The sequence below is a fragment of the Diplotaxodon limnothrissa genome, linkage group LG5 (genome assembly GCF_057381915.1).
Source record: "Diplotaxodon limnothrissa isolate DT_005_m linkage group LG5, D_limnothrissa_male_GT1.1, whole genome shotgun sequence".
NCBI lineage: Eukaryota > Metazoa > Chordata > Actinopteri > Cichliformes > Cichlidae > Diplotaxodon > Diplotaxodon limnothrissa.
In genome coordinates, this window is record NC_140600.1 from 35,001,450 (window position 1) to 35,028,064 (window position 26,615).

Here is a 26,615-nt window from a genome sequence, read left to right on the forward strand (position 1 = left end):
AATACATGGACGACATCAAGCTGTATGCAACTAGTGAAAGAGACGTCAATTCACTAATCCACTGAACCCTGGTCTCTCTGTCTGTCTGTCTGTCTGTCTGTCACTGGGATTGACATATACTGTCTCAAAAAACAGCTAGAAATTCATTGACTACCAATACAGGCTCTAGTCTTATTTGTGGTACATTTTGCATCTTTCTAGTTTTGGTGAGTGCTGATCCAGTGCAGATGCAGTTGGAATTTGTCTTCTTGGCACAACGTCTTCTACGTTTGTAACCCATGTACCTCAAGACTAGACAACAGCATCACTGTTGGCGACAACTGGGGTTTCTGTTCCCTTCTGGCTTCTTTCATCAACAGGGCTTTCTATCCATACTCTGGGTGCTTTTTCGCACTGCCTTGAGGGAGTAATCTACGAGAGTGTATTAGAGCAATATTAAGAAAAATGAAAAAACACCAAAATTGTATTTGGAGAAAAAAGTAGAGATTACAGTTTTTATTTCACAACAAACTGCCATGGTTGCTGCTTTGGATATTTTTTTTCTCAAAATACAATTTTGACTTTAATCTGGAAATTTTCGACTTAAAATGATCGACAATATTTTGTTTTCTGTGTTGTGGCACTATTACTCTGTTGTAGTAATTTCTATAGACTGCAGTGGGTGAAAAATCCCAGTACAGTCTCAGAAATAATGAGGAATCACTGAAATTACAACATTTCCTAATTCTGATGTTTAATGGGAGCTTTATTTGAGGTTTCCTGACCCGCATCAGCTGATTTAGTGGCTCATAAGGGATTAGGTGTTTCAAAACCATCAATAACAATAAAAAATATATCTGTTGTACAGCACTTTGGTCGGCCGTGTAGTTTTTAAAATGCTGTATGAATAAATTAGGGTATGGTATGGTAACTAAAACAACAGTGCAAAGCAGAGTGGGCCATAATTCCTCCACAATAGTGTAAAACACTGATAAAGTCATAAAGAAAATGATAACAGTCATTTTGCAAGCTGTTGAATAATGGTTGTACATAATCTTTCACACATTACTTCTGCATTTGGCTTAGTTTTTGTTCAGTAATAAGGACATAGTATATCATGTCTTGTTGTTGAGGTTGTTCAGTATTTGCCTAAATTTTAAGACCTGCTAATAACTGAATATATTTTTTATTATGTTCTGATATGTAAAACCTTAAGATTGCTCATTTTGCCATAACTGTACATGGCAAATTGAGAACTGCCAATCAGCTTAACATCTGAAGTGCTCTTTGTAGCCATACTTGTTGCACCTGCACTCAAAGCAAGAATGATTATTACAAAAGCATGAGTTGAGATACAGCATTCATTCTGAGCATGGTAATCCATCTACCTGCTATACAACTGCATGTTTTCACTGTCATTATAATTTTCGACAAAAAATTCTATTAGAAAGGCCAAAGATTATTACATGAATATACCTTTGTGTAGCAATAAGAAAACCTAAGGCTAAGTTTTCTAGTCAGCTGCATAAATAGTTTGAGGGGCTATTATACGGTAGGTTAATTTTCTTGCTCAGTGGCAATATGGGGCCGCTGAAGGATGGTTTCTTTAGTTCCTAACTGCTATGAAGGTTAAATGAGCCACATTGAAAAGTATTTGCTCACTGGACACTAAACCTTGCATAAATTATGTTGTGCAACTTTTTTCTGCCATGCATGGGTTCCTTTGAATGTCCATCGGCACGTGGGCTGACAGGACATCAGTGCATGATGACATTTACTCAGAGCTTCTGTTTATAATGATAAGATAACGGAGACAGAGCACTGAGTTAATGGGGGCATTGAGGATACAGTATATCTGTCAGGGGGGTCAAAACTTTCACAAATTTATCTCTGATACTCAGGTCAGCAAAAAGGTCAAAGTGTTCAACAATGGTGACAGCTCACTCACAACTATAACTGGACTTCAGTACCTTACTGAATGAAGGCCAATTAAATGAGAATTTAAAATACGAATTATTTTAAATGATTTAAAATTAACATTCAACATACTAATTTCACATGGAAATTATAGGGAAAATCAAAAAAATGACAGTGTAATGTTCATTTTGGGTGACCAACATTTCATTGCATGTGGAGCACATTTGTGAAAACAATAAATCTTTTGTTGCAGTTCAAAGTGAAATATATCAGCGTAGAGGATTGATGGGTTCATGCTGTCAACAATCCCCGCAGAAAACATCATCAATCCAAAAACATCACACAAGTATGTCATAGTAACCGCTGACCCAGTCAAATACTACTGCACTTAATGCACTCCTTCGCTAAGTGGCCTTTAAATGCTATCGTCAGACTTGTTAGTGTGAATGCTTGAAAAGCATTCACAGTATTGTTGTTGTAATCTTTATTATTATATTTTATTATTAGTGTGAATGCTTGAAAAGCATTCACAGTATTGTTATTCGAATCTTTATTAGTGTGAATGCTTGAAAAGCATTCACAGTATTGTTATTCGAATCTTTATTAGTGTGAATGCTTGAAAAGCATTCACAGTATTGTTCTTCTAATCTTTATTATTATTATTAGTGTGAATGCTTGAAAAGCATTCACAGTATTGTTCTTCTAATCTTTATTATTATTATTATATTTTATCTATTCCGTACGTTTTTTGTAATCCTACTCCTTCAAAACCGTTCAACTTAGAAAAACCATTCAAACACCGTTAGATTCCTATTCTTTTGGACAACACTGCTTCTATTTTTCTCATTTTTAACATTTATATTTTTAATTTTATTCAACTTTATTCAACAAAAATTTCCCATGTATTTCAATGGGGAGACCCTTCAAATCCTCATTCAACTTACTCATTTTTAAACTCTTACTACTTCCACATACGTTGACATAGAGCCACCATTCAAACTTTAAAACGAAGACAAGACATTCAACTATTCAACTTGTATTTATCTTTTCAATATCTATTATACTTTTTCTTCAGTTCCAGTTTAAGTTTCATGATGTTTTTTCACCCGTTTCAGAGTTTATAATGGGTGTGTATGGGACGGAATGTTGGGGCTAGAGTGAGGCAGCTCAACTGCTAGAGTGAGAGGAGCAAAAAAATTAATCTTAAAATCTTTTTTAAAACTGCTGCTGTGTCCGCAGCGTTTGCTCTACAGGTATGATTTTACCCTCAAAATGTAGCCATCGCTGTCCTCTTTCATCCAATGTGTTTACTATTGTACTAGGTGTTATGGTTCTTTCATAAATGTCACCAATGCACAGCCTCCTCCCTCCAACTCTTCCATAGACTCTAATGTTAAAATCGCTAGAAGGTTGGTTTGAAAATCAGAAGAGCATGGTGTCTTTCCACTGTCACCACGTCCATATAATAAACTCCACAGGCATGAAAACTGAGAATTCAGTAGACTAGAAGCTGCTGTCGCTCACGGTGAAAGAATTTTGTCAATACGACTTTTACTTTTCATTTGGGAACGATTTGTTTCGGCCTGACTTTTCTGTTCATTTTAAGCAGCAAAAGTGAGGCGCATGTCTGTGTACGTGTGTATGGAGCCATTGGGTGCGGTCACTATAGCAACCAGGCTCACACCTGCCTGCTTAACGAGCTCTGCCTGCCACTGTACCAAGATTCATCTTAAGCACTTCTCTTTCAACTGCTGCTGTGTCCACAGTGTTAAAGCCATCATTTTACCCTCAAAACGTCGCCATCGTTGTTCTTTTTCCAACATCTTGTCTTTCAAAGCTCAGAGATGTAAACTTTTTAAACTGTGTGGGTCCAAGTGGAGGGATCACATTTTAGTCATTCAGTGATTCAAAGAATATGACCTTTTAATATTCTTTCAGATGTTTTCTGACTCTAAATGTTCTTTTCTCATTTCTTAGGTTTTTCTAATTTACAATTAAAACATTTTCAGCTTTTTTCCAACTTCTTCTTCTGTGTAACCTTCAGCTTTTAGCAGTTCAGCACTGTTGTTTTCAGGTTAAATTCAGGTTTTTTTTTTATTTTTTTTATCTCATTCAATATTTTTAACTCAAAATTCAGCAATTAATTCATTTCAGTGCATACATTCAGATTCAAGCATTCACACTGCAGTTTCTTCAGAAAATGCACTTTCTAGTTATTATATTTTATCTATTCCGTACGTTTTTTGTAATCCTACTCCTTCAAAACCGTTCAACTTAGAAAAACCATTCAAACACCGTTAGATTCCTATTCTTTTGGACAACACTGCTTCTATTTTTCATATTTTTAACATTTATATTTTTAATTTTATTCAACTTTATTCAACAAAAATTTATAATGTATTTCAATGGGGAGACCCTTCAAATCCTCATTCAACTTACTCATTTTTAAACTCTTACTACTTCCACATACATTGACATAGAGCCACCATTCAAACTTTAAAACGAAGACAAGACATTCAACTATTCAACTTGTATTTATCTTTTCAATATCTATTATACTTTTTCTTCAGTTCCAGTTTAAGTTTCATGATGTTTTTTCACCCGTTTCAGAGTTTATAATGGGTGTGTATGGGACGGAATGTTGGGGCTAGAGTGAGACAGCTCAACTGCTAGAGTGAGAGGAGCAAAAAAATTAATCTTAAAATCTTTTTTAAAACTGCTGCTGTGTCCACAGCGTTTGCTCTACAGGTATGATTTTACCCTCAAAACGTAGCCATGGCTGTCCTCTTTCATCCAATGTGTTTACTATTGTACTAGGTGTTATGGTTCTTTCATAAATGTCACCAATGCACAGCCTCCTCCCTCCAACTCTTCCATAGACTCTAATGTTAAAATGGCTCAGAAGGTTCGTTTGAAAATCAGAAGAGCATGGTGTCTTTACACTGTCACCACGTCCATATAATAAACTCCACAGGCATGAAAACTGAGAATTTGGTAGACTAGACATGGCTGTCGCTCACGGTGAAAGAATTTTGTCAATACGACATGTACTTTTCATTTGGGAAGAATTTGTTTGGGCCTGACTTTTCTGTTCATTTTAAGCAGCAAAAGTGAGGTGCATGTCTGTGTCGTGTGTATGGAGCCATTGGGTGCAGTCACTATAGCAACCAGGCTCACACCTGCCTGCTTAACGAGCTCTCTCTGCCACTCTGCCAAAATTCATCTTAAACACTTCTCTTTCAACTGCTGCTGTGTCCACAGTGTTAAAGCCATCATTTTACCCTCAAAACGTCGCCATCGTTGTTCTTTTTCCAACATCTTGTCTTTCAAAGCTCAGAGATGTAAACTTTTTAAACTGTGTGGGTCCAAGTGGAGGGATCACATTTTAGTCATTCAGTGATTCAAAGAATATGACCTTTTAATATTCTTTCAGATGTTTTCTGACTCTAAATGTTCTTTTCTCATTTCTTAGGTTTTTCTAATTTACAATTAAAACATTTTCAGCTTTTTTCCAACTTCTTCTTCTGTGTAACCTTCAGCTTTTAGCAGTTCAGCACTTTTGTTTTCAGGTTAAATTCGGACTTTTTTTTTTTATCTCATTCAAGATTTTTAACTTAAATTCAGTAATTAATTCATTTCAGTGCATACATTCAGATTCAAGCATTCACACTGCAGTTTCTTCAGAAAATGCACTTTCTAGTTATTATTATATATTCCGTACGTTTTTTGGCATCTAACTCCTTCAAAACCGTTCAACTTAGAAAAACCATTCAAACACCGTTAGATTCCTATTCTTTTGGACATGACTGCTTCTATTTTTCATATTTTTAACATTTATATTTTTAATTTTATTCAACTTTATTCAACAAAAATTTCCCATGTATTTCAATGGGGAGACCCTTCAAATTGTCATTCAACTTACTCATTTTTAAACTCTTACTACTTCCACATACATTGACATAGAGCCACCATTCAAACTTTAAAACGAAGACAAGACATTCAACTATTCAACTTGTATTTATCTTTTCAATATCTATTATACTTTTTCTTCAGTTCCAGTTTAAGTTTCATGATGTTTTTTCACCCGTTTCAGAGTTTATAATGGGTGTGTATGGGACGGAATGTTGGGGCTAGAGTGAGGCAGCTCAACTGCTAGAGTGAGAGGAGCAAAAAAATTAATCTTAAAATCTTTTTTAAAACTGCTGCTGTGTCCGCAGCGTTTGCTCTACAGGTATGATTTTACCCTCAAAACGTAGCCATCGCTGTCCTCTTTCATCCAATGTGTTTACTATTGTCCTAGGTGTTATGGTTCTTTCGTAAATGTCACCAATGCACAGCCTCCTCCCTCCAACTCTTCCATAGACTCTAATGTTAAAATGGCTCAGAAGGTTCGTTTGAAAATCAGAAGAGCATGGTGTCTTTCCACTGTCACCACGTCCATATAATAAACTCCACAGGCATGAAAACTGAGAATTCAGTAGACTAGACATTGCTGCCGCTCACGGTGAAAGAATTTCGTCAATACGACCTATACTTTTCATTTGGGAACGATTTGTTTCGGCCTGACTTTTCTGTTCATTTTAAGCAGCAAAAGTGAGGCGCATGTCTGTGTACGTGTGTATGGAGCCATTGGGTGCAGTCACTATAGCAACCAGGCTCACACCTGCCTGCTTAACGAGCTCTCTCTCTCACTCTGCCAAGATTCATCTTTAGCACTTCTCTTTCAACTGCTGCTGTCTCCACAGTGTTACAGCCATCATTTTACCCTCAAAACGTCGCCATCGTTGTTCTCTTTCCAACATCTTGTCTTTCAAAGCTCAGAGATGTAAACTTTTTAAACTGTGTGGATCCAAGTGGAGGTATCACATTTTAGTCATTCAGTGATTCAAAGAATATGACCTTTTAATATTCTTTCAGATGTTTTCTGACTCTAAATGTTCTTTTCTCATTTCTTAGGTTTTTCTAATTTACAATTAAAACATTTTCAGTTTTTTTCCAACTCCTCCTTCTGTGTAACCTTCAGCTTTTAGCAGTTCAGCACCTTTGTTTTCAGGTTAAATTCGTTTGTTTTTTTGTTTTTTTTTAATCTCATTCAATATTTTTAACTCAAAATTCAGCAATTAATTCATTTCAGTGCATACATTCAGATTCAAGCATTCACACTGCAGTTTCTTCAGAAAATGCACTTTCTAGTTATTAGTGTGAATGCTTGAAAAGCATTCACAGTATTGTTATTCTAATCTTTATTATTATTAGTGTGAATGCTTGAAAAGCATTCACAGTATTGTTCTTCTAATCTTTATTATTATATTTTATTCTGTATTCCGTACGTTTTTTGAAAGCCTACTCCTTCAAAACCGTTCAACTTAGAAAAACCATTCAAACATCGTTAGATTCCTATTATTTTGGACAACATTGCTTCTATTTTTCTCATTTTTAACATTTATATTTTTAATTTTATTCAACTTTATTCAACAAAAATTTCCCATGTATTTCAATGGGGAGACCCTTCAAATTCTCATTCAACTTACTCATTTTTAAACTCTTACTACTTCAACATACGTTGACATAGAGCCACCATTCAAACTTTAAAACGAAGACAAGACATTCAACTATTCAACTTGTATTTATCTTTTCAATATCTATTATACTTTTTCTTCAGTTCCAGTTTAAGTTTCATGATGTTTTTTCACCCGTTTCAGAGTTTATAATGGGTGTGTATGGGACGGAATGTTGGGGCTAGAGTGAGGCAGCTCAACTGCTAGAGTGAGAGGAGCAAAAAAATTAATCTTAAAATCTTTTTTAAAACTGCTGCTGTGTCCGCAGCGTTTGCTCTACAGGTATGATTTTACCCTCAAAACGTAGCCATCGTTGTCCTCTTTCATCCAATGTGTTTACTATTGTCCTAGGTGTTATGGTTCTTTCATAAATGTCACCAATGCACAGCCTCCTCCCTCCAACTCTTCCATAGACTCTAATGTTAAAATGGCTCAGAAGGTTCGTTTGAAAATCAGAAGAGCATGGTGTCTTTCCACTGTCACCACGTCCATATAATAAACTCCACAGGCATGAAAACTGAGAATTCAGTAGACTAGAAGCTGCTGTCGCTCACGGTGAAAGAATTTTGTCAATACGACTTTTACTTTTCATTTGGGAACGATTTGTTTCGGCCTGACTTTTCTGTTCATTTTAAGCAGCAAAAGTGAGGCGCATGTCTGTGTACGTGTGTATGGAGCCATTGGGTGTGGTCACTATAGCAACCAGGCTCACACCTGCCTGCTTAACGAGCTCTGCCTGCCACTGTGCCAAGATTCATCTTAAGCACTTCTCTTTCAACTGCTGCTGTGTCCACAGTGTTACAGCCATCATTTTACCCTCAAAACGTCGCCATCGTTGTTCTCTTTCCAACACCGTGTCTTTCAAAGCTCAGGCATTTAAACTTTTTAAACTGTGTGGATCCAAGCGGAGGGATCACATTTTAGTCATTCAGTGATTCAAAGAATATGAACTTTTAATATTCATTTAGATGTTTTCTGACTCTAAATTTTATTTTCTCATTTCTTAGGTTGTTCTAATTGACAATTAAAACATTTTCAGCTTTTTTCCAACTTCTTCTTCTGTGTAATCTTCAGCTTTTAGCAGTTCAGCACCTTTGTTTTCAGGTTAAATTCGGGTTTTTTTTTTTATCTCATTCAAAATTTTTAACTCAAAATTCAGCAATTAATTCATTTCAGTACATACATTCAGATTCAAGCATTCACACTGCAGTTTCTTCAGAAAATGCACTTTCTAGTTATTATTATATATTCCGTACGTTTTTTGGCATCTCACTCCTTCAAAACCGTTCAACTTAGAAAAACCATTCAAACACCGTTAGATTCCTATTCTTTTGGACAACACTGCTTCTATTTTTCATATTTTTAACATTTATATTTTTAATTTTATTCAACTTTATTCAACAAAAATTTATAATGTATTTCAATGGGGAGACCCTTCAAATCCTCATTCAACTTACTCATTTTTAAACTCTTACTACTTCCACATACATTGACATAGAGCCACCATTCAAACTTTAAAACGAAGACAAGACATTCAACTATTCAACTTGTATTTATCTTTTCAATATCTATTATACTTTTTCTTCAGTTCCAGTTTAAGTTTCATGATGTTTTTTCACCCGTTTCAGAGTTTATAATGGGTGTGTATGGGACGGAATGTTGGGGCTAGAGTGAGGCAGCTCAACTGCTAGAGTGAGAGGAGCAAAAAAATTAATCTTAAAATCTTTTTTAAAACTGCTGCTGTGTCCGCAGCGTTTGCTCTACAGGTATGATTTTACCCTCAAAACGTAGCCATCGCTGTCCTCTTTCATCCAATGTGTTTACTATTGTACTAGGTGTTATGGTTCTTTCATAAATGTCACCAATGCACAGCCTCCTCCCTCCAACTCTTCCATAGACTCTAATGTTAAAACGGCTCAGAAGGTTGGTTTGAAAATCAGAAGAGCATGGTGTTTTTACACTGTCACCACGTCCATATAATAAACTCCACAGGCATGAAAACTGAGAATTAGGTAGACTAGACATTGCTGCCGCTCACGGTGAAAGAATTTCGTCAATACGACCTATACTTTTCATTTGGGAGCGATTTGTTTCGGCCTGACTTTTCTGTTCATTTTAAGCAGCAAAAGTGAGGCGCATGTCTGTGTACGTGTGTATGGAGCCATTGGGTGCAGTCACTATAGCAACCAGGCTCACACCTGCCTGCTTAACGAGCTCTGCCTGCCACTGTACCAAGATTCATCTTTAGCACTTCTCTTTCAACTGCTGCTGTGTCCACAGTGTTACAGCCATCATTTTACCCTCAAATTGTCGCCATTATTGTTCTCTTTCCAACACCGTGTCTTTCAAAGCTCAGGCATTTAAACTTTTTAAACTGTGTGGATCAAAGTGGAGGGATCACATTTGAGTCATTCAGTGATTCAAAGAATATGACCTTTTAATATTCATTCAGATGTTTTCTGACTCTAAATGTTCTTTTCTCATTTCTTAGGGTTTTCTAATTTACAATTAAAACATTTTCAGCTTTTTTCCAACTTCTTCTTCTGTGTAACCTTCAGCTTTTAGCAGTTCAGCACTTTTGTTTTCAGGTTAAATTCGGTTTTTTTTTTTTTTTATCTCATTCAATATTTTTAACTCAATTCAGTAATTAATTCATTTCAGTGCATACATTCAGATTCAAGCATTCACACTGCAGTTTCTTCAGAAAATGCACTTTCTAGTTATTATTATATATTCCGTACGTTTTTTGGCATCTCACTCCTTCAAAACCGTTCAACTTAGAAAAACCATTCAAACACCGTTAGATTCCTATTCTTTTGGACAACACTGCTTCTATTTTTCATATTTTTAACATTTATATTTTTAATTTTATTCAACTTTATTCAACAAAAATTTATAATGTATTTCAATGGGGAGACCCTTCAAATCCTCATTCAACTTACTCATTTTTAAACTCTTACTACTTCCACATACATTGACATAGAGCCACCATTCAAACTTTAAAACGAAGACAAGACATTCAACTATTCAACTTGTATTTATCTTTTCAATATCTATTATACTTTTTCTTCAGTTCCAGTTTAAGTTTCATGATGTTTTTTCACCCGTTTCAGAGTTTATAATGGGTGTGTATGGGACGGAATGTTGGGGCTAGAGTGAGGCAGCTCAACTGCTAGAGTGAGAGGAGCAAAAAAATTAATCTTAAAATCTTTTTTAAAACTGCTGCTGTGTCCGCAGCGTTTGCTCTACAGGTATGATTTTACCCTCAAAACGTAGCCATCGCTGTCCTCTTTCATCCAATGTGTTTACTATTGTACTAGGTGTTATGGTTCTTTCATAAATGTCACCAATGCACAGCCTCCTCCCTCCAACTCTTCCATAGACTCTAATGTTAAAACGGCTCAGAAGGTTGGTTTGAAAATCAGAAGAGCATGGTGTTTTTACACTGTCACCACGTCCATATAATAAACTCCACAGGCATGAAAACTGAGAATTAGGTAGACTAGACATTGCTGCCGCTCACGGTGAAAGAATTTCGTCAATACGACCTATACTTTTCATTTGGGAGCGATTTGTTTCGGCCTGACTTTTCTGTTCATTTTAAGCAGCAAAAGTGAGGCGCATGTCTGTGTACGTGTGTATGGAGCCATTGGGTGCAGTCACTATAGCAACCAGGCTCACACCTGCCTGCTTAACGAGCTCTGCCTGCCACTGTACCAAGATTCATCTTTAGCACTTCTCTTTCAACTGCTGCTGTGTCCACAGTGTTACAGCCATCATTTTACCCTCAAATTGTCGCCATTATTGTTCTCTTTCCAACACCGTGTCTTTCAAAGCTCAGGCATTTAAACTTTTTAAACTGTGTGGATCAAAGTGGAGGGATCACATTTGAGTCATTCAGTGATTCAAAGAATATGACCTTTTAATATTCATTCAGATGTTTTCTGACTCTAAATGTTCTTTTCTCATTTCTTAGGGTTTTCTAATTTACAATTAAAACATTTTCAGCTTTTTTCCAACTTCTTCTTCTGTGTAACCTTCAGCTTTTAGCAGTTCAGCACTTTTGTTTTCAGGTTAAATTCGGTTTTTTTTTTTTTTTTTTTAATCTCATTCAATATTTTTAACTCAAAATTCAGCAATTAATTCATTTCAGTGCATACATTCAGATTCAAGCATTCACACTGCAGTTTCTTCAGAAAATGCACTTTCTAGTTATTATTATTATCTATTCCGTACGTTTTTTGAAAGCCTACTCCTTCAAAACCGTTCAACTTAGAAAAACCATTCAAACACCGTTAGATTCCTATTCTTTTGGACAACATTGCTTCTATTTTTTCTCATTTTTAACATTTATATTTTTAATTTTATTCAACTTTTTTCAACAAAAATTTATAATGTATTTCAATGGGGAGACCCTTCAAATTCTCATTCAACTTCCTCCTCTTTAAACTGTATCTACTTCCACATACATTGACATAGAGCCACCATTCAAACTTTAAAACGAAGACAAGACATTCAACTATTCAACTTGTATTTATCTTTTCAATATCTATTATACTTTTTCTTCAGTTCCAGTTTAAGTTTCATGATGTTTTTTCACCCGTTTCAGAGTTTATAATGGGTGTGTATGGGACGGAATGTTGGGGCTAGAGTGAGGCAGCTCAACTGCTAGAGTGAGAGGAGCAAAAAAATTAATCTTAAAATCTTTTTTAAAACTGCTGCTGTGTCCGCAGCGTTTGCTCTACAGGTATGATTTTACCCTCAAAACGTAGCCATCGCTGTCCTCTTTCATCCAATGTGTTTACTATTGTCCTAGGTGTTATGGTTCTTTCGTAAATGTCACCAATGCACAGCCTCCTCCCTCCAACTCTTCCATAGACTCTAATGTTAAAATGGCTCAGAAGGTTGGTTTGAAAATCAGAAGAGCATGGTGTCTTTCCACTGTCACCACGTCCATATAATAAACTCCACAGGCATGAAAACTGAGAATTCAGTAGACTAGAAGCTGCTGTCGCTCACGGTGAAAGAATTTTGTCAATACGACTTTTACTTTTCATTTGGGAACGATTTGTTTCGGCCTGACTTTTCTGTTCATTTTAAGCAGCAAAAGTGAGGCGCATGTCTGTGTACGTGTGTATGGAGCCATTGGGTGCGGTCACTATAGCAACCAGGCTCACACCTGCCTGCTTAACGAGCTCTGCCTGCCACTGTACCAAGATTCATCTTAAGCACTTCTCTTTCAACTGCTGCTGTGTCCACAGTGTTACAGCCATCATTTTACCCTCAAATTGTCGCCATTATTGTTCTCTTTCCAACACCGTATCTTTCAAAGCTCAGGCATTTAAACTTTTTAAACTGTGTGGATCAAAGTGGAGGGATCACATTTTCTTCATTCAGTGATTCAAAGAATATGACCTTTTAATATTCATTCAGATGTTTTCTGACTCTAAATGTTCTTTTCTCATTTCTTAGGGTTTTCTAATTTACATTTAAAACATTTTCAGTTTTTTTCCAACTCCTTCTTCTGTGTAACCTTCAGCTTTTAGCAGTTCAGCACCTTTGTTTTCAGGTTAAATTCGTTTTTTTTTTAGTTTTTTTTTAATCTCATTCAATATTTTTAACTCAAAATTCAACAATTAATTCATTTCAGTGCATACATTCAGATTCAAGCATTCACACTGCAGTTTCTTCAGAAAATGCACTTTCTAGTTAACCTATTGTTTCTGTGTGTGCACAAAGTAGGTCATCCCATAAAGTTGTACAGTAAGTCATTGTTTCTGGACTGCCTTTCACCAGTGGTCAGATATTCTTTGTTTTTTCAAGGTGTATCTGTACTGTAACTATCACAACAGAATGACAGGTAAAGATCCTCTCAGTGAGTTCATGACCCGTTCACTCATCAAATGACAAGCTGAAGAACAAATAAACACATCACAGCACGTCACTTTAATGACAGATGAGCAGCTTTTGGGGAGCGCATTCAAAAATGGGTGTGTGTGTTCTTTTTTGTCTATTTGCACATATTATCATAAGTTACAGTGTGTTAAGCTCTCAAGGCCGCTGTACAAACTGTAGACTATTGGATCACTGCAGAGTTTATTGCTCAGACTTACAGATCAGCCTTACTTGTATCAGTTCATAGATAATGCCACCTTTATTTTGGAGAGTTAGTACTATATCCTGGCAAAACTGTTGTTTTCATAAGGCCGCAAGCCGAAACACGTTGGTCAATTATTAAAGTTATTCATCTTCCCTCAAGTGTTGCTGGAGTTCCTGCGTTGTGAATTCTTTCATCCTCTCCATGCACCTTGGAAGCAGGTGAAGTTGTGCCAGAAAATTTTTGCTGCGAAAACTGTTTTTTTCCCATTTTTAAAACTCCACAGGATTGTTTTGTCTACGAGAATTAAAATATGCTCTATTGGTGTATCTTATATGATGCATGCTTGCATGCTCTCTCTGGGACTGCATGGGTTCTCTCCAGGTGCTATACTCCAGGTACAGGCATGTTAGTTTAACTGGTGTTTCTAACTTGGGCATAGGTGTGAATGTGAGCATAAATAGTTGTCTCTCTGTGTTACCCTTGCTATAGACTGGTAGCCTGTCCAGGGTGTATACTGCCTTTTCCCCTGGGGGCTCCAGCCCCTTAGACTACTTAATGTAATATAATTAAAATTCCCAATGTGACTGTTTTTACATACATTGACTTATTTTGTGAATGTTCTCTTATCATTTGTCTGAAAGCTTCCAAAGTATCTAAAAATCCATTTGATACCATCCTCTTATCCACTGCAAATTTATGCTTATTTTGTGACATCCTCCAGGAACTGCAGTTAATAACAGTACCATAAATAAATGAATTAAATTGTAAGCAAAACAGAAAACTAAATATCCAAGTGAATAGCATTAAAGATAAAGCAAATGTGCTGGATTTTAAATCAGGTTATATTATCTTTAATTATCTTTTATATTGTGAACATTAATATGGGTTTGTATGAAAAATCCCAATTTGTAACTGTGGTGAAAAAACATAATAATAAGCTTTGAATGTTACGGCAGTGTCCTGAAACATTTACCGTTACCATATCATCATTACTGTTTATAATTAGTAGAATAAGTAGAATCAATACTTAGTGTATATACATAATAATTCATGTTTCAGACCCTATTTCACTGTTAACATGAGTTTTAAAGGACATTTTGCTCACATAGTTCAACTTTGTCAACCATACGCCCTCAGTGACCTCTGCATCTTTCATAGCAGTTCACCTCAGTCACCCCTACATTTCACATTTCAGAAACAAACCTTGTGACTTCCCTGTTGTGCCAACCCTTACTAGTTCTTCAGCTTCAAGAAAGCCGTCCCCTCCACAGAACTGAATGCATCCAGGAGCCAACAGCAGCCTCAGTGTATAGGAGGAGGTCAGTAGGTTCATGGAGATCTCCTTCCTTATAGCTCCAGTGCTTTTCCCACATACTCTATCAATAGCAATGAACTAGTTTCCTGTAAATGCCAGAAATCTATAGTCCACTGTGATAACTTAAAACAAAACAAAAATTGTTGATGTAACAGATCTACAGGTTTCCCAGTAATCATGAATTTTAATGCTGAATCATGGCCACACATAATGGGGTGCCAGGAAAAAAATGTAAAGAAAGGGCAATAACCAGTTGACTTAAGTGGTGGAGGAGTGCTTGTTGGATTATCCAAAAGGTAATATATAGGTTCTGGGGAAGAGGGCACCTCACTTTCTGGGTCAGGCTGATGTGACTGCATGAGGCTTTTCCATCTCCACAGTCAATCTCCAGTAACGTCCTCCTCTGTAGGCCTCTACATTTTTTAAAGAACATGGTGGTTGTATTTCTGTGGCTTCACATATGAATGTACATCTTTGTGTGCACACATGACTTACGTTTGTATGTACCTGTGTATAGAGCAGCATCCACTTCAAACATAATCAGTGAACTCCCTGACCTGTCGCTCAATTTGGGCATGAGTGTCTTTAGGTCGTTAGGTTTGTTTGATCCGCCTTCTGGGGAGTTCGGGGCTACTTGCGAGGGTCGACCGGTCCCTATCTTGGTTCATCAGTTATCTCTCGCCTGCTGTCATCACTACTACAAACCCTCCACTGAGCTGACTGTAAAGAACAAAGAGTATTGACCTGCACTTCAATCAAAGGGATGTCTTAAAGATGAGGAATGACGGGTCAGTGGGAAGTATTCAGTCAATTCTCGAGGCTTCAGTTTTAAGCATCTTGCAAGCACAAACAACAACAACAGTACGCTTGACTGAAACTAAAATGAAAATGTAACTTAGTGTGTTTATTCATTACTTATTTTGTTTTCTTTTATTTGTCCAGCAAATTGATATTCTTAGCAAATAACTAACACAGAAATGCTGACGGCTTGTGTTTCTATGCGTTTGTGCAAAATAATCCATAATACCCCATAAATGAACCCATAAACCCAGTTTGTCCTTGTGTCTCAGTTAATATACTGCTTTATAAATACATTTAGTAATGACTCGCCGATAAATGCCTGGCACAAACGCACCACCGCCAGTACACATTTATTGCAATAAAACCTTCAGCTGCGTATTCTGCTCAAGGTCATAGGGGAGGGTGTTGCGTAGTTCTGTTTGCCTACACAGGACATCACAAGAAAACATGTTTTCTTTATGACTTGCACTATGCGCAGTGCCAACTATCTGTGACACTGCCAGTGTTTAATGTGGCAGCACAGACCAGCACACTGTCAGGCTGAAGTCCTGAAGTGACACCTTGCACAACAGCTAACTGCTTTTTGAAATAATAGAAATGTAAATTTTTTAGACTATGTCTAAATCTGTCATGCACTTTTTATACGATATTAATTTGACATTGGATCTAAATAAATATTTAAGTATTAGAAATTTTCAATACTCCAATTAATTACACTGAATTTTTAAGAGTGTTATGCTGCAACTAGCGATCACATTAATCTAATCAACTCTTTATAGTGTATGGAAACCAGAGATTTGTCTGTTTCAGGGCATGACCTGAGCTACACACTCAAGAGGCTGGGAACAGAGACATTTGAAAAGAAATTTAAATAAATATGTCTTTGGACAAAGTAGTCATTTCAGTTCCATAATGATGCTACTTTGATTTTTCCAAGTAAAGGTATCATTTTAATGCATGTGTCTAACATGCAGTAACTGGGCCATAACAGGCCAGCCACAATTTCTAGAGCAGTCCACTGGATAATTTTGCAAAGTGTGAGTCATTATTTGTCCAAATTTTCTTTTATTGTTTTGAATGCATATTAATCCCTTTGCAGTGGCCACTATTACTATATGGTAGTAAAAATAAATGATACGTTTCTAACTCCAGAAAGTTGGTTTTAAATACTATTTGTGATCTGTAACTTCTGTATGTGTAATGACACACTTGCTGCATTTATTTGTCTCAGGATGCTCACTATATGATTTGTATATGGACTGCGCCTGCGAAGAATTAGAAATTTGAAAGAGGAATTCGGAAATCGTTACTTTTTTTAATTTATGAATTATTGCACGCTTCTGTTGATCAAGCCTACTTCAGATTAAATTAGGCCATATGCTCCATAACCTAAAATGGGTTTGATACCCTTCATTTAAGCTGCCCAGTAATGAAAATAAATGCATTTTCAAACAATGTACTTCTTTTAAGCTGATGTTTTTAAAGATAAGGTTTAAAAATGTACTACAAATACTTGATTTTATTCATTACAAATGTGACTATGCATAATGAGAAGCACTGCCACTCATGCAACAAAAACACTTTATTGAGACGCTTTGGGATTTTAGAAATGGTTAGGTCCCATTATTTTGCATCGTGCTTCAGGTTGAGCACATAGAGTTTGGGAGATGTAGATGTTTACCAAGAAAAGAAGGCTTAAAAACAGATGTTATTAATCTACACTCAACAAAATCACTAGAGTCCTCTTTCGCAAGAATAATTTGATGGTTTGCACAACACGCATTTTTTAAAAATTCTGAGAAACAGATGAGGTGATTGGTGCCATTCTCGTGTCAGTATGTTAAAAATAAAAAAATCCAGCAAGCAGACTGTTGGCTTAGCTTTGCATAAAGACTTGAAACACTGAGAAACAGCTGGCCAAGATGCAGATCATCTGTCTTTGTTTTCAGACTGACGATATATATACGTATATATAAGAGAAATAATGCGGTTTTCAAGAAGGTTGTGTGGTTTTTTTTAAAGTTTTTAAGTTAACATTTCTTTAAATAATAAAGTAGCACAAATACAGTACTAAAGCTGCCTGATATCATGTGATACCACATATCAAACAGCATGAGCGGTCACCGTGTGCATTTGTAGGTGCGTGGGTGGTTGTTTTCTCGTTTTTGGGGGGGGGGGGGGGGGGGGGGTGATTAATATGTGCCTGCTACACATGAGACGACTTTTGCTCGCTCACCCAATAACCGGCAAACATCAGTTAAGAGTTCAAGGTTGCTCTGATGCCACCCGAGAGTCTGTGAATGAGCACTTTTAAAGAGCAGCAACACGGGGCCCCAGTACATGTTATTTAAGTCATGCCAGCTCTGAGTGGGCGGCGTGTGCGTCTGTACTTGAGTGTGTGCGCTACATGTATGTCTATCTTTGTGAGGACCAATTAGCTTTAGCCCAAGTGAGGACGGTCCTCATTTGAGAACTGCGAAATGCTGTTGGGGAGCCAGGTTCGAGGCAGGTATATATCGGGTTTGGGCATTCAGTTGGGGGGGTTAAGATTGGGGTCCTCGCAATTATAAACGACATAAGGATTCGTGTGTGTGTGTGTGTGTGTGTGTGTGTGTGTGTGTTGGGGGGGTGATTTCGCCATCAACTCGTTTCATTTTTCAAACTAAGAAATATATCAAACAATAAAAATCACTTTTTTCATGCCTGTGTCTGGTGAGCTTCTTGTTGGTGGTGAAGAAAAACAGACTGTAAAAGGTCTGACTTTGATTTTGATCATCAGAGGCTACAGAACGATCTGGAAACTACAGAACGATCTGGAAATGTACGAATTAAATGTTATTTATCAGCGGGCGACCATGGATGGAGGGACTTTTACAACAACTCCAATTCAGCGCTCCTGTTAATTGGACTGTATAAACTACCCCGTATAATTAGTACAATAAACGGTCCAAAAAAGCACTTTAAATGCCCACTTACCCCCACCACCCCTTTACCTCTCCACAAAGAACACACACTCCAAAACACCAACAAAGCAAACACACAAGCTGCAATCGGTCAAATATTTGCCCGGTGCAGAAGTGTGGCAGTAGTATTTGCCAGAGTTTCGGTTCTTCCAATCACGGGTCACTGTGAAACAGGTTCAAGCGAACCGCGTCACCTCTGCAGTGGCCTGTGTGTTTATTTATAAAGCGGGGGGGGGGGGGGGGGGGGGGGGGGGTGGTCAGGGCACTTCCTCGGTCTATCTGGGGTCATACGATCCTCTCAACTTGGATCCATAAATGAATGGCGGGCTCGACGGCCACACCATGCAGGACCGGCCCCTGATTGGTTCCGTGCACGGCAGGAATAAACACTCTCAGAGTATATATAATGCGGTATGGAGTAACACTTTTCCAAGAAACTAGAACAACCTCTAGGTAATGAAAAGGGAGCTGCTGTTAAACATCTGAGTACTAACTGAGTAAAAAATAGATAAATACAAAGTTGAGGATGAGGGCGCAAATCCAAAAAGTTCCTCAGATAGTTGAGCTGCTGAAGAAGAAGTCTGTCGGGCTGCAGCACTTCAAGCCAACATCTTCAGTGTGCGTGCTGGAGGAGAAGGATGCTGCGGAGGCTGCACCGTGTCCTCATGCGGCATTCAGAGCGCACAGTTTGGACGAGATCCCGGGACCCACCAACTGGCCCCTGGTCGGCAGTCTGTTTGAACTCCTAAGAAAAGGCGGTTTGACGAGGCAACATGAGGCATTGGTACAGTATTATCATATGTCATCATATAACCATAAACATTCCAAGTGTTTTTTAATCTATTAAAATGTGACCAAAACAGATGTAATCACTTTTTATTTTCCATGACATTTTATAACTACTTGAATCTTTTTTTTTTTTCAGGTTGATTATCATAAGAAGTTCGGAAAGATATTCCGGATGAAGCTGGGGTCTTTCGAGTCTGTGCACATTGGCGCACCTTGCTTGTTGGAGGCGCTTTATAGGAAGGAGGCAAATTACCCTCAGAGGCTGGAAATCAAACCCTGGAAAGCATACAGAGACCTGAGAGACGAGGCGTACGGACTCCTAATTCTGTAAGTGGTCTTTCGATTTCTCCTTTATTGGTGCCTAAAATGGCAATAACCCACCAGGAGGCAGACTGAGACGTAAGTAGAAGCACAAATGTTTTAAATTAAAACGCACTTACTTTTGTTTTGCAGGGAAGGAAAGGACTGGCAGAGAGTGAGGAGCGCATTTCAGCAGAAACTCATGAAACCGACAGAAGTGGTGAAGCTCGATGGCAAAATAAACGAGGTAAGACTCCGTTACATAAAGAATATATGCTTTTACTTCTTAGAGTTATCGATGACTGACACCTTCTGCTTGTAAAAACAGGTGTTGGTGGACTTCGTTGGCAGAATTGGAAACATCAGCAACAACGGGAAGATTGAAGACTTGTACTTCGAATTGAATAAATGGTCGTTTGAGAGTAAGTTCACTATTTTTGATTCGATTCCTCGTTAAATCTACAACTGGGATTTTTATTACAGCATAGATTGAGCTGCCGATCATTTTCTCGATTAACCGTCTAATACAGAAAATGTGGAAATTGAAACTCTGAAAGAATCAGGTGTTACCTTTAAACGGTTTTAAAACCAGATAATTTACAGATAATACATTCAAGGTCGGTTAAGGCAAATAAAAAGCGCGAAAACTCTGATAAATGAAGTGAATGTGGGCTTCAAAATGAATCATTATAAAACCGAAAAAAACCCTAATTATATCTTTGGCTTTCAACCATGTTATTTATAGAAGCAATATTCTGCTATGATGTTTTCTGTCACCTGTAATGTTAAAAAGATAATCATAAACTAAAAGGATTTTGAGACATTGCAGACCTGTACAAAGTAAAAATCTGGCATTCTGAATCTCACTTTTTGCTCTTTTTCACCTCACAGCCATTTGTCTCATCCTTTATTGGAAGAGATTTGGTCTTCTGCAAGAGACGGTCAACGAGGAAGCCATGAACTTCATCACAGCTGTGAAAACAGTGAGTATAGGAGCACTGTGACTTGTAAGAGGGGACAGTTGTAGGACTGAAGCTGGCTCTCTCTGTGAGCCTGTGGAAACTTCGCAGTTCATCAGGTTCACCAAGTGATGCAGCAGTTCAGTGACTAACACTCTCACTGGGATTTTCTGGGGCAAACCAATACCGTTAACAGATAATAAAAATATGCTTACAAAGGTCTCAGGGTAATGGGGGCAACAGTATAGAAAAAGCTTTGAAAACAATTGAATCAGAGACTTTCAGCACGAGTGACAATGGATTACATCAGACTCCCAATCCTTTTCTCTCTGACTCTGTCTTCTCTTGTCGCTCTGTTTCTCTGTAGATGATGAGCACCTTTGGCATGATGATGGTTACACCAGTAGAGCTCCACAAGAGCCTCAACACCAAAACATGGCAGGACCACACCGCAGCATGGGACCGCATTTTCAGCACAGGTGCGAGTTTATGCCTTGCCACAAAATTAGAAAATTAAGATTCCCCCGCCTGCAGTAATTACTGTCGTAGGGTACTGTTTGTCTCCACTCATCTGTAATGTTTGCACTTGTCTGAGCTCAGTTCCAGTAAGAACATCAATAGGAAAGTACAGACGAGGGTGGGTGGGTGGCAGCGAGATCTGAACTGTGTGCCAGTGTTTTGTGTACTTGGCGCTCTGGTACTCAGTGTTGTAAGTAAACTGCATGACCCATGAGGGAGAAATATGCCAAATATTTGTTGTAGCAGAAGGTAGTGGCATACAGTGATAAAGAAGATTATGCTGCTTCAACCTCTTACAAATATTCACACATAACCACTTATTGTACCAACAATTGATGTTTTTATGTGTTTTCAGTACAGCACCAAAATATCTTGTCTTTAATATATGTCTTTCAGTCAGACAAGTTAGATTATGGATAGCATTTTATGAAAGGATAAAAAAACAACTGACACACTTTCAGAAAACAGTAACGAAAATTAGCCCGAAAACAGAAACAAAAAAAGTTATTCTTTGTTTTATGTATAAATAACTTTGTATGTACTTCACATGTATTCCTTACATCTAGAGTTACAATTAAAGAGGCCTGACAGTTAGCCTTTAATATGTGAGATTTCAAACCAGCACAAAAGCCAACAGAGCTCCAAGAGCAAACAATCTTTTTATTTTACTATTTTGCCTGAAAGCAGCTGAGAACATGACAGAAAAAATAAAGTAACAACCAAAAGCCAACTTTTCAAGTGCAAACAAAACACATGAGATTTGACTTTAAAATGAGCATGCTTACATCGTGACTGTTTTTGTTCCCTCAGCCAAAGTCTACATTGACAAGAAGCTGAAGAGGAACGCAACCAGAGCTCCTGATGATTTGATCGGTGACATCTTACACCAGAGCAGCCTTTCAAAAAAGGAGCTGTACGCGGCCATCACCGAGCTGCAGATTGGAGGAGTTGAGACAGTGAGTAACATTTTACACCACAAACATATACATTTAATTCTCATTGAGATAGTTAAAATCATGGACATCGCTCTCCTATTTGTCTGGTCATTACAGCTACTTAGCTTAGTATGAAAACCAATGCTAACATTCTGTCCAACAAACATAAATACATACCGACATCTCTAAAACTCAATAATTAACACATTATTTCTTATAAATTTGATTGAAAAAGAACACAGCTAACAGTTAACTAGAAATTCTGACTTCTGAAAGTGTTTCTGACGGCTGACATTAGCCAGTAGAATCTACCTTTCAAGCAACTAAGAACTGGTAGCATAACTGTAGTTTTATAACTGGCCACACAGTGGCGCTACTTAATGTCCGACAGGTTTAGTCCTGGTATTCTTTTTAACAATCGGGCCCCCTGGTGGTGTCACCCAGACACAACAATTTTATTTGTGACAATCCTTTTTTATTATGTAAATTGATGTAGTCTTCTATCAACCTCTTCAGTGAATCTGTAGTCGCCAGAATTTTTCTTTTACATCACACTTTTATATTCAGCTCAGCTTAGTTCTCACCACATGGTGGCAAACGTGCTGCTGAAGTCCTTTGACTGGCTTTAACAGTCACACAGATTAGTGATTTGTTGATCGAGCTGGCCACTTCTACCCATTTTTAATGGCTGCTAGATGCAGAAGGCAAAGAAACATAATGCTGCGAAGCTTTAAAGCCATTTCTGTCTATTACAGCTTTTTGTTTAGTCACACTTTACTGAACAAAAAACTGCAAGCTGCACTTTAACAGAACAAGCATGAGTTTGCTTTTTTAATTTCAACCTTTCACCTACTTTCCTTCAAGTGGTTAAAGAAAAAAAAAACCTTGTAAACTCTAAAACAAAAAGGTGCTGCAGTTTCAGTCCTTCAAAAGCGGAAAATTAATGTAGTAGATGTAACTGAGGAGCCTTTGAGGAACCCAAAACATTCCATAGCTCCTTTCAGGACCCCACTGATGAATGCACTTAGCGTAGCTGCCTCATTTAGAGACATCTCCTCACTACCTCCTTATTTCAATCTCTGTCTCTGTCTCTCTCTCCTCCCTCTCTGTCTTGCTGTTACGTTTCTCAGACCGCCAATAGCATGTTGTGGTTTATTTTCAACCTGTCACGAAACCCCAGCGCCCAGAAGAAGCTGTTGCAGGAGATCAGAGAGATCGTGCCTCCTGACCAGGATCCAAGTGGAGAGCACATCAAGAATATGCCCTACCTCAAGGCCTGCCTCAAAGAGTCTATGAGGTACATTAACACTGATGGTTATATTATGAGCAGCGGTGTAGTATCTAATCTTCCTCTCTGAAAAGTGCCAAACATACTCTGTTAATACAATTAAATACATTTAGAAATCCAAACGATACACCAGTTTAACTATAGACTGGTTAAATTTAAATATAGTTATAGAAAATCTTTTTCTTTAATAGGAGTTTGGTGCAAGAGTCACACAAGCAAAACAAATACGACAAATACAAATAATCTCCATTTCCTATTAAATGAATGAATTAGACACCAGTTAAACAATCAGTTTTGTTTTGTTTTTCCCAAGCAGTAAATCAGACTTAAATCATAATTTTGGCTCGTACTACAGAGAGATTAAGAATGAAAACTCACACGCATGACTGCCTCAAAAACAAGCTCCGTGAGATGTGGTGGCATGACCAGCAACAACAAGCTTAAAGTCTACCATGTGGTCACATTTAAATTGTTTCCTAGCCCTTGTAGGTTCTCCTTCGGTCTCCTTTTGAAGTCACAAGTTGTCTAACATTTCATTTAAGTCCACCAACATAACCACATCACCCATGGAATGTACTGTACAAGCCCCCCAACTGGAGATTATATCTCACCTTATTTTACCCTGTGAACAATGCCGGAATATGTTTATCTCCTGTTAAGCAGCTTATACATACTGTAGTATGAGTATGGTCACTGTGTCATAATCTCACATGTATTTTTTGTCTAATTCCTACAGGTTATCACCATCAGTTCCATTCACAAGCCGAACCCTGGACAAGGACACTGTGTTGGGGTATTATGCTATTCCCAAAGGAGTAAGTGGCTTAGACAGTAGTCGTCATACACCTGACATAAGCAGATTCCATTCTTGTGAAAATTTACATTTGACTGATGTCTAAATGAGTTTTTTTTAGAAAGAAAATCTGTTCATGTTCTCAGGCTTTAGTCTCATTATCTACTATACTGCGTCGTTCATCTGTAAAATAGGGACAAAACCAAAAACTTATACTTTTTCCTCCATTCACAGACAGTGTTGATGATTAACAGCCATGCACTGGGCTCCAACGAAGAGTACTTTGATGATGGCAAGCAGTTCAAACCTGAGCGCTGGCTGCGCGAGAACAACACCATCAACCCCTTTGCCCACGTTCCTTTCGGTATTGGAAAGAGGATGTGCATCGGCAGACGACTGGCAGAGCTTCAGCTGCAACTGGCCATGTGCTGGGTACGATCAGTGACTAAAACCTAAGTGGTTAGCTCAAGATGGTCCTCAACAAATGCCATTATTTGAACAGTTGTTGATTTTTGCTTGTCTTTCTTACAGCTGGTCAGAGACTATGAGATTGTGGCAACAGATAATGAGCCGCTTGACGTCATCCATTCAGGGCTTTTGGTTCCCAATAGAGAATTGCCTGTCGCCTTCATCAGGAGATGAAGTAAGAACAGTTTTAAATTTCTAGACTGCTTAGGAATTAGTCAAGATGGAAGTGGCACAAAGATTCCCTAAATCACTCTGGCTGGCTACTGTTTGTAGCTTTATTTTAACAGTCTTATGCAGAGCCTGTTTGGACACAGCGTAATCTATGTTATTCTGGGAAGCTACAATTTCCAGATGTTCCCTAAATGCCTCACTTGCAGGCAGTGAGTTGCAGCCAGAACAAACAGAAACACACATGTTGAGATTCAGAGATGTAGACATGATATCATACTTTACATCTAAGTTAGACAACTGTAACTATGAATCTGCCAAATTATATTTTTATTTCCATTTCCATCAAGTTCAGAAGAGCCCTAATTGATCTTTTCTTCCCTTCCAGGCTCTAAATTCAGCTCTTCCGGACTGAGCGACAGAAAGGTGATAACTTTGTTGCTTGTCCCAGTGGTCCAGTGACTCCCTGCATTGCTGCTCTGTAAATAAAATACAAAACAACAATTATTATAACTCTAATCTTACCACAAATACCTCAGACATATTTAAAACTATGACTGTTAATGACTGACCAAAGTACCAGTTGTTATGTACAAAGTGAATATTGTACCAAGGCAGCTGTCCTCAAATCTTTGATCTTAGACATGTAGAATGTAGTCCAAGTATTTTGTTATGCTTTTTATTGTGTATGTGTATATATATATATCAATATATATCAATATATATATATATTGATATATGGGTTATGTTTTATGTTTTATTGTATATATAAGCACAATTATAATATTGCAAGATTGTACATCGTTTTTTGAAGAGACATATTTTATTCATGAAAACAAATGTATCAAATAAATATATCTTTAAACACACCTTTCCGTGTGGAGTTTACATGTTTTTTGTTTCTCCCACCTTGCAAAGATTTGCTTTTTAGGCAAAGCAGTAATTCACAGCTGTGAACATGAAAATGAAATAACTTTCAGCTGGTTAAAAATTTAGTGAGTTATGGTGAATTTTATAACTCCATAAACATGCATTAAGAGACAATAATATAGCATCTACACTGAAGCACAAGATTTAACATCAAGGTCAAGAAGCTAATAAAAAAGTGTGTTCGTGACAGTAAATATGTTTGCTTTTACTGAGTGGTACAAGTACATAGCAGTGTCTCACATATCCTTTGTTTACAGTTTGTAAAGTAAAAGTTAGGTAATAGTAGGCAATGGACCAAACCACTATGAGGTGCATGAGGGGGAGTGCATCTTTCAAAACTAACAAAACTTATTGTTTTTCACCCTTTTGCTCCGCCCCTGCCATTAAAGTGATGGATTCCTCAAATGCACAATGTGAAAAACATGTTACACAATCCCACAGTCTGATGTTTCAGTGGGATTTCTAGTGTTATGAAAGTAAATTATGAAATTATAACTGAACTTAATAATTATAATAAAAGATCAAGTGAAGTGATTTAAGCACTGTTTTAGTCCCTGTTTCCCCCCCACTGTTTTTAAGTATTTCAGATGGGTTAAACAAAGACAGAATGAGCTTACCTATAGGGCTGGGTATCGTCACTGATTTCTAGAATCGATTCAATTCCGATTCACAAGGCCCCGAATCGATTCGTTCCACGATTCGATTTAATTCGATTCGATTTAAATCTGGGAAATTTTGACAGTCAGAAATATTATAATTCAGATCAGTACATTTACATATTTTTGTATCAATAAAAAGGAAGCTGACACACGCAAGACTTTATCACAGGTGTG

General features: G+C 37.5%; 1 protein-coding gene across 1 annotated transcript; it reads left to right on the forward strand.

Annotated features, from left to right (window-relative positions):
* Nucleotides 1-18,961: 18,961 nt before the first annotated feature.
* On the forward strand, nt 18,962-25,536 carry cyp24a1 (cytochrome P450, family 24, subfamily A, polypeptide 1). The gene is made up of 12 exons (XM_085353477.1): nt 18,962-19,417; nt 19,559-19,749; nt 19,876-19,969; nt 20,051-20,144; nt 20,614-20,705; nt 21,049-21,160; nt 22,011-22,156; nt 23,266-23,432; nt 24,160-24,238; nt 24,451-24,648; nt 24,748-24,859; nt 25,241-25,536. Exons 1-11 carry the CDS (start codon nt 19,160-19,162, stop codon nt 24,856-24,858), a joined length of 1,542 nt encoding a protein of 513 aa, XP_085209603.1. The 5' UTR covers nt 18,962-19,159; the 3' UTR covers nt 24,859; nt 25,241-25,536.
* The last annotated feature ends 1,079 nt before the right edge of the window (nt 25,537-26,615 follow it).

Excerpts from the sequence above, each read along its gene's own strand:
- cyp24a1 (XM_085353477.1), top strand. The coding sequence starts at position 19,160 with ATGAGGGCGCAAATCCAAAAAGTTCCTCAGATAGTTGAGCTGCTGAAG. Across the intron at positions 21,161-22,010 it reads GGACCGCATTTTCAGCACAG|CCAAAGTCTACATTGACAAG; the intron begins GTGCGAGTTTAT and ends TTGTTCCCTCAG. Across the intron at positions 23,433-24,159 it reads TGCCTCAAAGAGTCTATGAG|GTTATCACCATCAGTTCCAT; the intron begins GTACATTAACAC and ends TAATTCCTACAG.